Source organism: Pongo pygmaeus, chromosome 7 (assembly GCF_028885625.2).
Source record: "Pongo pygmaeus isolate AG05252 chromosome 7, NHGRI_mPonPyg2-v2.0_pri, whole genome shotgun sequence".
Classification (NCBI taxonomy): Eukaryota; Metazoa; Chordata; class Mammalia; order Primates; family Hominidae; genus Pongo; species Pongo pygmaeus.
Genome location: NC_072380.2, coordinates 10,030,039 through 10,042,887, shown reverse-complemented (window position 1 = coordinate 10,042,887; position 12,849 = coordinate 10,030,039). Strand labels below are relative to the sequence as shown.

Here is a 12,849-nt window from a genome sequence, read left to right as displayed (position 1 = left end):
ACCTCAGCTGAGCGTTTTCTTCTCCTGTGTCCCAGGGATGGTGTGAAGTGTCTGCAGGCATCCGAGTGAACCCACAGGGAGAGTTCGGCTGGCACACAGGGAGACGGGCCAAGGCGCGGCAGGTGAGGGCGGCACAAGCATGGTGCTGCGACACCACTGCTGGGAGCAGGGCTGAAAGGTGTCTTTTACTCTAAGGACTTTCATAAGGCAGTCCCAATCCAAAGACTGACTTTAGTTGCATGGCCTTAGCCTCTCAGTTTCTTAAGCCTTCTGAGGACCTCCTGATCATGACAAATAAGTCACTATTTACAGCCATGTGACAGATAAATCCTTCAGATTTGTTCTGAAGGACCCCCAAAAGGAAACATATGAGAGTACCCACACTCGGCACAGGAACGGCAAGAGACCTCCTGTGAGAGCTGAGAGATGACATTGGCCCTGAGTCTGTCCACTGCTGAAGCTTGGCAGCGGTGGGGAAAGGGCTCACAACAGTCGGCTGCCACGGCTTAGTGGAGGGGAGGGCGTTAACACGTTTCTCCATCAAAACCAAAACACAACAAAAAACTTCTCTGATTTGGGAATGTAATCATATAATTTCTACTTGGCAAAAATGTTGGTTGGCTATAGAACAAAAAGAACAATCTGAATCCAAGCTATTGCCTCTTAATCCTTTAATTAGGCTGAGTCTTTCAGAAGAAAGCACCATTCATTGTTACTGAAGGGAACCGAGAGCAAACGGAGATAGTGACACACACACACACACACACACACAGATGCGCGCATGCACACACACGTGTGTACACTTACATGAATGCATGTATTTGTAATGATTATAATTAAACTCTCTTGCTGAAGGGCTCAGAGTTTACAAAACAATTTATTTGTGTCTGAGAGCCACGATTTAGAACATTAAAAAGGTCCTCCTGGGAATGTAACTTGGGGGAAATGTGGCGAGAGGGCAGGACTCGGCAGCCCACGGACATGTCACGAGATGCACCCAGGCACTCTGGGGTGAACTCTGCTCTGACTTCAGGCCAGAGGTGTCTGCCCTCCGCAGCGCCCTGACAGCTGAGTGGTCGGAAGGCCCCGGCTGGGAAGGATTCATTTGGAATCTTTCTTCTTCTTCTTCTTTTTCACTAGCGTTTCTTCTAGCGTAGCGTCCTCTGCTATATCTACTGTTTTTTGCAGCTTCTTCTTCCCTCTCCTCTTTTTGGGCTTCAGGGTGAAGTCCTGGCCCTCAGGCGGCTGCACATGGTCCCCTGCATCCTGAGCAGAGGCCTCGGAACTCTGGTCCCAGCAGAGGCCTCTGAGCTGCTCTTCTGCGGGCGCGCTCTTCTTCCTGGCCACTCGCTCCTGGGCCTTGGCCCTCTCGGGCTTTCCCTCCGTGTGCCTCTTGGCCTTAGGCTGGAGGTAACTTTCCACATCTTTACCTGTGGCCTCTTTGTTTCTTTTCTTCCCCCTTTTACGTTCCACCTGCGTCTCGGAAATGTCAGACCCTGGAACTGGAACCTGGGGCTTGTTCTTCAGTGCTGCCATCCGCTTGGCAAAGTACTCCTGGATGGTGAAGGCGCTGGTTGTCGTGGTTTCATTCTCATCTGGAGTGGAAGGACTGGCATCGCCCTATGGTGGGCAGAAGAGTTAAAAGGCAGGTAAGCATCAACTGTTCATCCCTCACCGCACCCAGGAGGCACTCACACCCGGCACTCACACCCGGCGCCCACACCCGGCACCCACACCTGGCGCTCACACCTGGCACCCACACCCGGTGCTCACACCCGGCACTCACACCCGGCACCCACACCCGGCATGCACACCCGGCACACACACCCGGCACTCACACCCGGCGCTCACACCCGGCACTCACACCCGGCGCTCACACCCGGCACTCACACCTGGCACGCACACCCGGCACTTAGGAGACAAGGCTGAGGGCCAGGCTCCCTTTGGCCTCTCTCTCTTCTGGTCGGCCTGAACTGCAGGCCCGCAGCAAGGTGGCCACACACTCCGGCTGAGTACTAGGTGGGGTGGTAGATGACAGGCAGAAGCTAATGTCAGAAGGGAGCAGGCAAGCCGCTTCGATGGAATTCTGAGTAAACATCTCCCTAGAAACAAGTGTTGTGATGACTAAGCTCCCAGAATCTCCCATCAGAAACAGGGACACTGGTGTTCCAGAGCTTGGTGATTTCGTTAGACACTGATTTCACCTTCATTATGGGTTACATGGGCCTCTGTGTTGATCTAGAAACTTAGACGCCACCTGGATAGGTTAACCTTCCATGAGGACAGGAGCCACATTCCACCCTGGAACCTGGCTTGCCTGGGGCACCCTTTCTCCCCCAAAGGTGGAGCGTGGCCGCTCTGGCAGCTGCTCCTGAAGGGAGGACAGAGTGGAGACTCCGCGTGTCTCAGCCTCCTCCCTGAACGAACAGGCCAGCTTGGGGGCTTCTTTCCCTTAGCTGGCAGTGGGGCGTAGGGAAATGCCCCCTCCTTCCCTAACAAAAACTAGATACTCAGGACTGTGTTTGGGCTGTTTTTAAATGTGAGTTACTCACACATAACAGCTGGGATTAGGATTTTAATTTTAAATGAGTATATCGCATTGTCAGGTAATATCTGCTATAAGAAAAAATGTGAAAAATGTATGTATCTAAAAGTACATTTTGCTGTAAAGCTTGAGAAGCAAGAGAAAATTCCTAAGGGGAGAGGCTGGGATAAAGAATGAAATGCTGGAATCGCCATTTGGGTTGAGGCTGGCAGTAAGGTGAGGAGGCGTACCTGTGAGGCAGGAAGCGCCTTCGGGTTGAAGACTGTAAGGAATATGCTCGGAGTCAAATCAATGTCTGCAGCAACTCTGCCCACAGAGACTCTGGAAATAAGTCATTAAGCAATCATGCTAAACTTAGGTTTTCATAGTCACCCAGCTTCTTCCTTCATACTCATTTATCTCACAAGAAGAGGCTGGGTGTTCCACGCTTTCATGTTGGGAGGGTGGGAAAGGGCTCCTGAATAAAGAAATCTCCAAATCAGGATTCTACTAATGATCCTAAACTTGGCTGGCAAGGTTCTGCTTGTGCAGGTAACTGAATTACAAACCACCTATAAACAGACCCTGTATTGTCTCGACACAGTGGTCCTCAAAAATCAGCTCAGTGGAATCCAAGACAATGTCCCATTTGCAGTTCCAGCAGAATTGATATTATTATATATCAATGGACAATTGGGCCTTCAGTGACAAGTGCCTCAGACAGCTTTCACCAAAGGGTACATTAAAAAAAAAAAAAAATCATGTGGTCAATTCTGGAATTTCAAAATAGGCAGAACATGAAGAATAAATCAACTGAGTTTTGGGAAGAAGTTTTAATTTTATCTATTACCATTCAATTTGTGCTGGAATTCCATGGGGTGATTTTGAGAAAAATAAAAAAATATCTGCCCCAGGAGATTTGCCTTTTTGTTCTTCAAATGTTGAAAAAGAACTGAAATGCTACACAGCAGAATGAAGGATCTTCTCAAGGCTCTCCCGGCACGAGCCAATCCCAAGCTCATGAACGAGAAAGATCCTGCCTCCCACAGACGGGCACCCTCACAGCCACACGGGGACAGGCTCGGTGACCAGCCACCCTCACATCCACACAGAGACAGACTCAGTGACGATAGCTGGCTCGTTTACGCAACAGAAGTCTCACTGACAGTTTCGCAGCACTACAGGAGCCTGCAGTCTGTGGGCCACTCTTTTGGAATGTATTTGTGAGGTTGGAACTCACATCTGAGTCGAATCCTATGACTCCTTACCTTGCTCATCTATTTATTACCTTGTGAATTCCTGATTTTAATCACAGGAACTAATTGCTGGTATTAATCACATTTTTTATTATCAGGAAATACAAGACCATTTTTGAGTCACTTGTTGAATTCAGTGGGTCTTCCTAACTCCAGAAAGTAAGTATGCTCATAATCAACTCCTGGGATGTAAGTTTAATAGGCATGGGCCACTGCACAGGCTTGGCAGGGCATGGAGACAGGCTAGCGAGGGGCCAGCACCCAAGTCCTACTTCTTCCCAGCAAAGTGCTGGCCACACAATGACTGGCTAGAGAGAGCTGCTTAACGCGGGGGTAGCCACCCTCCCACATCACAGAAACGTGCCTATTTTACAAGACCATGGACTTACAGGAAAAATACGTTGAAAATCTGACTCCTGCAGGAGCAATGGCCAGGACTCATCTTTTATACACCAAAGTCAGAAACTCAGTTTCACTGCAGAGATTCTAATCCTGCTTCTGCATTCTTGACCATTGGCATCACATGCACATATATACACCTTTTCAAGAAAACTAATGCTTTTACATCTGGTCTCTATCAAAGTAAGCAAGTATTGAGAAAAACAAGTTACTTTTAAGTATTTTGAAATGACAATAACTTGCATTTTCCCACATTTCCATTAAACACACAATACAACCTCAAAAAATAAAATCTGTAATATTTAAATGCGACATTCACTGCTTCATAAACGTTGAGAATGTCTGTTTGCTAACTGTGTTCCAAAAACTAATGAAACAAATTTAAGAGTAACTTGAAAACTTCTGGTTCCATATAAAATACTACCAAGAAATATGGTTAATCATCTTGCCAAATGTGATTTAAGCCCAGAGATTCAGGAAACGTCTCTCTCTCTTTTTTAAATTCCAACGCTTGCTGTTCAGCTAAAGGAGGTTTTTGCCACTAATGGCAAAAACCGCGAATACTTTTGCACCAACCTAATAAAATAAGCAGCACTGGCCTTGTCTGTTCACAGCAAGCCTCACAGTCCTTTCCTTTCCGTCAGTGCTAATGAGTGCATCGCATGTGTCAAAAACATTTGGTGACTGACTTTCCCAAATGGTAAGTGGGCCTTAATTTCTACCCAATCAATAAGTACTTGTGGCTTTGAACTGAGATGACTCTGGAGCACCTGTTCCCCAGTTCACAGAGTCCTGAGAGTTTAAAGCCAGGCCCATGGGATCACCCTGCTCAATCATGTGAGGAAGCTTCACCCAAAGTGATCAGGCCTGGGTGTCCTGAGGAAGGCAGCTATCACCACTGTGCCAGGCACTTGACATCAAGCGGCATCTCAGCCGACTCTTGCAGCCACCTGAGGAGAGGCATCCTCTCCATATGACACAGGCAGAGAGTGAGACTCCTAGCACTTAATCCGCAGAAGGTCTCACAGCCGGAACACGGCAGGAGAGAGAGAGCCCTAAGGCTGCCGGGTGCAAAGCCCTTGCTCCCTGTACCACAGGACCCCGACTCCTAGCTCCCATCTCATGGACTGCCTTGTCACCTTTCCTCTCTCTTCAGAAGCCACCCCAAAACTAAAGTATGTATCAATTGACCACATAATCCAGAGACTAAGGTCTACACTCACCTAAGTTGAGTGATGCAGAAAAAATATCCACAGAAATAATACTTTCAAAAGAGAAAAAAACTACATCATTTTGGTTTGCAATTCATATAAATAAAAAACAGCCTGAAGCCAGGCTTAAAAGAGTTTTATAATTTATCAAACTAGCATGTACATTCACTTGAAAAAGTGTGACTGTTCTAAAGCAGGGAGTAAAACCCAAGTCCAAACCTTCCACCCAGGCAAGAAGCCCTCTCGGGCAGATGCTGGACAGCTTCCACCTGGACACTGCCAATATGGAAAGGTGGCTGCTCTGGTTCTCTGACTCAGTTTCCTCATCAGCAACAGCTAAATTCAGGTGGTTCATGGGCGTACACTGTGTGTCATGATTAGAGCTGGAGAATCTTAACGCCATCTCTGGCAATTCCGAATTACCACTGAGGAAAAAACAAAGAGTGGGCACAAAGGAAAGCTGACCCTGCAGAGAGTCCCTGCAGGTATCAATTATAATACACCACAGTCCTCTCCGGTCCCTGAAAGATGCCTGAAGCTACATGTATCAACTCTTCTCAGATGTCTACAAAATTAGAGTCTGTTCTGCTTCTTTTAGGATCCTCCATCTGGAGACTCTGTAGCTCCATGAGTATCTGCGCAAGCTCCTCTGGGCTCACGGAGGACTTTGCTCTTGTGTCACTCAAGCATGTATACTAAGATGGATTATTAGTAAAATGCCCAAATAGAGAGGATTCTCCATTATTCTCAAAAGAATCTTTTGGGGCAAGGAAATGAGGCAGTTTGCACAGAGACCTTAGTGAAGTGCCTGGAGCAGATGCACCTTACTATAGAATCCCCCTACTTATGATCAACACGCCAGTCCAGGGAATGGGCTTCAAAGGCAAGTCTTTCAGCTCGCCTGCCTGGCTCATACATCACTACTGATCTTAAGTGACAGGATGATGGAAGCTTGCTGATTTCCACATTAAGACACGGAGGTCATGCTGCAACAGTAATCCTTCAATGAACTTTGTTAACAAAGTAGACACCCAGAGCTCAAGGGTAATGTATTTAGCAACTGGGGTTGTGAGCCCTGATGGCTACTGCCTGTGATGAACAAACACTCACTGCCACCACAGCCTGTCTGTCATCAGCCTGTGCTGGGTTAGTCTGTGAAAAGTTAAGAAAGCTGGGCAAGTGAGTGGTTTGACAGAACATTCTGTACCTTTTCCAAACTTTTCAGTGGGGCAGTTCTGACAAACACAAATTATGTCTTAATGTATCCCTTCAGGTATGAAGTGCCTCTGTGTGACTCCTCAAAACAAAGGGATTGTGGAGACCCCACTGTCAGCTGTGTGTGTACTTTAAACTCCTCCAACAGAAGGGACAGGATGAACTGACCCAGTCACTCCCTATGCTGGCCTACGATGTTCTTCCACATCCCCTGTACACAGTACCGTGCATCACCTTCTTGAAGATCAGGTGTGAGACTGCTTCTTTCCACAAGTCCAATCCCATGTGAACATCCTTTCTTGTTTATTCCCCATAATAGCAACTTGTTGCTTCTATTTTCTGTATTTGTTTAATTTGCTTTGCTAGCATCTTCCCAAGGAAACAAGTTTCTTGAGGACAGGGGCCATTTATATTTCATTTGTATTCATACAATCCACAACCTCCCTAATGAGGAACAAGGTACAGTAAGTGCTCAACAAAGGCACAAAGACACCAAACCCAGCTGGACCAAGGTTGTGAAGAGCTCCCACCACCACCCACTGGCCCCAAATGCTTTGTGTTTGTCAGCACGAACTTGTCTGCACATCAGGCAGGTCTAATGTCCAGAAGGGGCGTGGGAGGGTAAGAAGAGAATCAGCATTTTGAGTGCAGATTCCTCCTATCCACATGAAACCACCCCCTTCTCATCAGATAGCACCTTCCCTTGCCTCATGATGCAAACTGCTTCTCTAACTACTGCAGGGTACATCTGAGTGTCGTCTGCTGTCAGCCAGTTCCTTCCTGGCCCTTAGCAATAAATAGAAACTCAGTCCAGTGATCCATCCATTTCTCCTTCTGCTCTATCATTCTACATGTTACCATAGTTGCCTTGGAGGGGATAAGTCAATTAGAAAAAAGCAAGGTACTGTGTGGTATGGGAACTGCCACGTTCTTTTTGTGGGATTAGTTGAACACAAGCAATACCGGTAGAGACTGAACTGTTCTTGCTAAAGAAGAGAACTGTTCTTGGTAAAGAGAAGAGAGTTCTCCTGCATATCACATACAAAGGTAAGCAGCTCATTTGGAGAACAGCAGTGGGATGGAAGTTCCACCAGCAGCCTCTGGTAGCAAGCTGTGAAGGCACAGCCTACACTATATCTTAGCTGAAAACACAACCTGGGCAAGTTGATTCTCGGGAGTCATTGAAATGGGTTTGCCACTGAAGGCTGAGCTAGGCAGTGATTCACAGTCGTTCGTTGGAAAGCCTGCCCTGAGCCACTATGGCGGGCAGCCCTGCTCTTCTCTCTATAGAACCTCTGTGGTTTCATGCTTTTCCTTCGTGGTTTCCACGTAACTGAAAACATCCAGTGTTTTATTGATGAACAGCTATTTTTACACTCACAAAAAGCTTTTCAAGTGTGAAATCTTGTACATTTTTCAAGACATTCATCGCTCACATCTGGAATTAGGCTAAACACACCAAGTCTTGGCAATGAGCAGCCTCGGGGAATTTGCCTGGGAGACGCAATTAGTTTCAACATTAGCAAGTATCAAAAGAGTCAAAAACAAATATAAAACCCCATTGACCAAAGAGAGTTGTGATTCGAAGTGGTATTAAAAAGCAAAGATATAATAACAGAATAATGAGAATTATGCAGGAACTCAATTGGAAAACACAGAAATTGTGTGTGCGTGCACATGTGAAACAGGTGTAAGAACCTGTGGCATGTATTAGAAGCCCACTCTGCAGGGGTTCCAGAGGGTTCTCTCTAGAACAGAGACTGGTGAACTATGGCCGTGGGCCTAGTTTTTAATGATTTTTTTTTAATCATTTCTAAATGGTTAGGAGGAAACAAAAAACTATTTTATGACATGAAAAAATTACATGAATTTCAAATACCAGTGTCCTTAAAGTTCTGAATTTCCTCGGTAAAAATCTTGTGAAGATTTGTTTTCTTTCTCATTATACAAGTACATACAATAGCTGCTAAGTAAATATTTACTGAATAAATGTATTATAAAATCGGCTCTGCGACTATGAATACAATACTGCTGACTTTTGGAAGTGGCAGGTGCTTTTCAAGTGCACACACACAATATACCTTTATATACACACATGTACATATATACACGTGTGGAACTGGAGGACACTGGGCTTTGACAAAGTCCTCAAGCTCTGTCTCCCGCCAGTGACAGAATGCCTACCTTTCTGAACTGTGTCAGCAAGCAGCAGAGAGGCTGCTAACTGCTGCCTGCTTTTGAGTTGCAAAAGATAGCAGACAAAGAAAAAATTTGTTTAAAAAGTGATGTGACGTCAAAGAGAACTCTCAGCAACCCAGTAAGTATGCAGAGATACCTTTCTAATAATCAGGCATCAGAACTCCGCTTGGAATTTACAAACTCAGACACACCGGACATTGGAGAAGATAATACGAACTAGAAGGGACAGAATAGCTTGGCTGGACTTTAGTAGAGAAATACACAGAATGCCAAATTCCTCATATGAAGGCCAATGGTAACAGAGCTGTTAATTTTATGTCTTTTTATTTTTATTTTTTCCCATATGCCTAACCAGCTATTCCAATTGCCACTTATTAGGAAAAGCCGACATAAACATGTTTTAAAAGGATGGTTCTCTATGGCAACAGCTTCTCAAGTAACCAACATCAGGATCACTGACAAGAGTCATCCAGCCTCTGTGGAAAAAGAGGAAAGAGAAAGAGGAGCAGGCTTCCTGTCTCCCTGAAAGGTCCTCAGGCTCGGAAAGCTGCAGTGACAACCTTTCCCGACACACTGGCCATGGAAGATAAACGAGGCTCCTCCAGAGCTGGAGATGATCAATGTGACATAGGCCCCAACTTCTGTGAATGATGTCTAAAAATAATCCAAATTGACTGCATTTTATAATTCCAGGTCAAATGGTTCTCTCCCCTGCTCTCCAGAGGCAGGACAAACAGCTTTGATAAACAGCTGAGACCCAGCACTGGCCTCTCACAGAACAGAGCAGAAGCTTCCAGAGGGTTCTGTCTCTTCCATCTTTATTCCACAGGAAGAGGTGAAAATTGCTGAAGAACCATGACAACTCAAATGCAGGCTCCTTACTATAGAAAGCACAGCAGTTCTTAAAGATTCTATTAAATCTAAAATCTTCTAATTTCTAAAAAGAATAAGGTCTTTTTTTTTTTTTTTTTGAGATGGAGTTTCACTCTTGTTGCCCAGGCTGGAATGCAATGGCACAATCTCGGCTCACCGCAACCTCCGCCTCCCGGGTTCAAGTGATTCTCTTGCTTTAGCCTCCCGAGTAGCTGGGATTACAGGCAAGTGCCACCATGCCCAGCTAATTTTGTATTTTTAGTAGAGACAGGGTTTCTCCACGTTGGTCAGGCTGGTCTCGAACTCCCGACCTCAGGTGATCCACCCACCTCAGCCACCCAAAGTGCTGGAATTACAGGCGTGAGCCACTGTGCCTGGCCAAATAAGGTCTTTTTAGAGAATAAAATATTTATTTTGAAACTAGGAATAGGGTATGCATAGTTATATGGAATAATTAAGTAGTCACGATTGTTTATAAAAGAAAGGTAAATTAGGTGAATATAGCTGACTAACAAAAAAAGTCTCCTCTTTCAATTCTTGTAAACTACATAAGGCTAATATTTTCACATACTCTTTCTTTCACCAGAAATCAATGTAGCAAATAAAAATATTTGAGAAATATTTTTAGGAATAAATTTGGCAAAGCAAAGTCATTCTATCTTTAAAAGATACCGAAATTAGTATGAATAAATAAAATTCCGAACTTAGTCATGTTAAAAAAGTAAATGACATAAAATAATACACCAGATAGTGTTCTTATCACAATAAAAAAAGACAATATACCGGCACAACTTATTTTTAGCATAGACAAAAGCTAAACAACAACAAACCAACTACAAAGCCAATTCTACTCAAGAAAAACCCTAACCAGTTACACTGAGACTGTAATTCCAAGGAGCTCATAAAAAATAAAAATTGTTACTGCTATTAAATATATAATCCTATAAACTCTTCTCTTAGTTTTACACAAGCTATAATTTTTTATTTTATAGACAAAAAATATATTGAAAGCTTAAGTGTAAAAGTACCAGAAAGACTGTCTCCCTGCATGCTCAGAATCCAAAAAGGTTCTTGCAGCAAGACCTGCCTCGTTGGCAACAAAGCATTGCTTGCAGTCCTGAACCAACCCAACCACCAGAAATTCAATGCCCTCCAGCATACTGCTTCTCAAACTATCAGGGGTAAAGGATTAGTTTTGTCGTTTTGTGGGTTTTTTTTTTTTTTTTTTTTGCCTTTAAAAATTTTGAATCCATTACAGGATTACAGGGCAGGATTTTTATAAAGTTAAAAAAGTTACCAGAAAAATGAAGTTTAAAAAGACACTAAAACCCAAGTCCTAAATTATTGTCAAACTACTGGAAGAGCTTCTAAATGCTTACTCTTAATTTCTGTCTTGATCTTGTCTATGGACCATACTTTGAGTGGCATTGCTATAAAATATCAGCTAGCAAAGGACAGAAAACAGGTAGTCAATTTAAGATAGTAGAAGTGGCAATGACCTGGCTGTCAGAAGATTGGAAGCACAACTGATAGAACGTGTGATCTAGGACAAGTCACAGGCCTTTCCAGGCCTCAAATGCAATCATTTGCAAGACAGGGAAATAGGGCTCCTCAGTAACTTTTTTCCACATAGTTTTTTCACATGCCTTTCTTTAAACACAATCTTAAACAGAAGGCCAATCTGTACAACATCTCAGGAAGCTTTGGCTGCAGCGGGCTAGAGGCAACCCAAAGCTCATGTCCCAACCCTCCCCTCGAATCCCCTTGGAAAAGCCCCTGGGGATGCCAGAACTCTATGGAATCCAGTTTGAAAATCAACAGCTACATTTTTAAGGTCCATTACAATTCTAGCATTCATTATAGCCTAAGTAAGTCCATAGCACTCAGCAAAAGGAGAAGGTGAAAGCTTTTGAGAATAAAATTGGTCTTGGGCTGGGGACGCTGGCTCACACCTGTAATCCCAGCACTTTGGGAGGCCAAGGCAGGTGGATCACCTAAGGTCAGGAGTTCGAGACCAGCCTGGCCAACATGGCAAAACCCCATCTCTACTAAAAATACAAAAATTAGCCGGGCGTGGTGGTGCGGCCTGTAATCCCAGCTACTTGGGAGGCTGACACAGGAGAATCTCCTGAACCTGAGAATCGGAGGTTGCAGTGAGCCGAAGTCGTGCCACTGCACTCCAGCCTGGGTAACAGAGTGAGACTCCTCTCAAAAAATAAATACATAAATAAATAAAAATAAATTGGTCTTTAACATTATATAACATATATAATTCTTAACTCTGTCATTAACCTTTGGAATGTCAACAATTGGCTGTCAGAATTGCACAGCCAACCAATTTCTTCCAAAAATGGTAACACAGAATCAAGACTGAACTCCCACCTCAAGTTGCTAGCTGGGTCCTCCTGAGGCTCACAACGGCTGATGATGACCTCAGGCTGCCCACTCTTCCGGCTCTGCCTCGTGAGGTCAGGAAGGGACCACGAGGAAGGGGAAGCAAGGGTCGGGATGGTGCTGCCCAGGCCTGTCACCAGAGTTGCCACCCTGCTCCCTTCAGACTATGGTTGGAGATGCAGAACTTTGCCTTCTCCGCCAACCCTTCCCCCACACTGCAACCCAAAGAAAAGTCCCCCTTCTTCCTGTTTTCATGACGTCACAGAAGGAAAATCTGGGGAGGAATGTTATTTCTGCTTTCCTGGCAAGAGAGAAGGACAGAAGGAAAAATGAGCCAGGGTTTCCCTCCTCTTCTCCTGCACTAGACCATATGTATGTCAGTTTCTTACTACCACAAAAGCTCTTAAAACCACTTGCTTCATCTGTCAACAAACAAAAAGCCAAATCTAATCCTTTCAGGCCAAACCTATGTCCTGGTGAAGCTCTAACCAAACAAAACAGCCCAGCGACTTCCAATCCTTCGGTGTGTTGGCAGGCCCTGCCCTCATCCTCACTGCTTTCTCATTTCTTCTTTATGAGTGTCTTATTATGAAGTTATGTTTGCTGATCTACAAGACGACATAAATTTTTACTGGTACTAAAACAACTTTCAAAAAGTCATGACCCACTTTCTCCTTTCTGGCTCCTCTAGAAAGTAGAGGCAGGCCCAAGCCCCGTTTGAAGTCCTTGCTGCCGGGAGATGGCCAGTTTATGTCTCTTGTCCTAGGACAGGAAAAGG

General features: G+C 44.8%; 1 protein-coding gene across 2 annotated transcripts in view; it reads right to left on the bottom strand.

The window, feature by feature from the left end:
* Nucleotides 1-858: 858 nt before the first annotated feature.
* The window catches only part of PINX1 (PIN2 (TERF1) interacting telomerase inhibitor 1), a 75,457-nt gene continuing 63,466 nt past the window's right edge, over nucleotides 859-12,849 (bottom strand). For both annotated transcript variants that reach the window (XM_054498948.2, XM_054498950.2), the window contains one exon: nucleotides 859-1,620. In XM_054498948.2, the coding sequence (XP_054354923.2) occupies nucleotides 1,102-1,620 (519 nt within the window). In that variant the 3' untranslated portion in view covers nucleotides 859-1,101. The remainder of the gene's footprint in view (nucleotides 1,621-12,849) is intronic.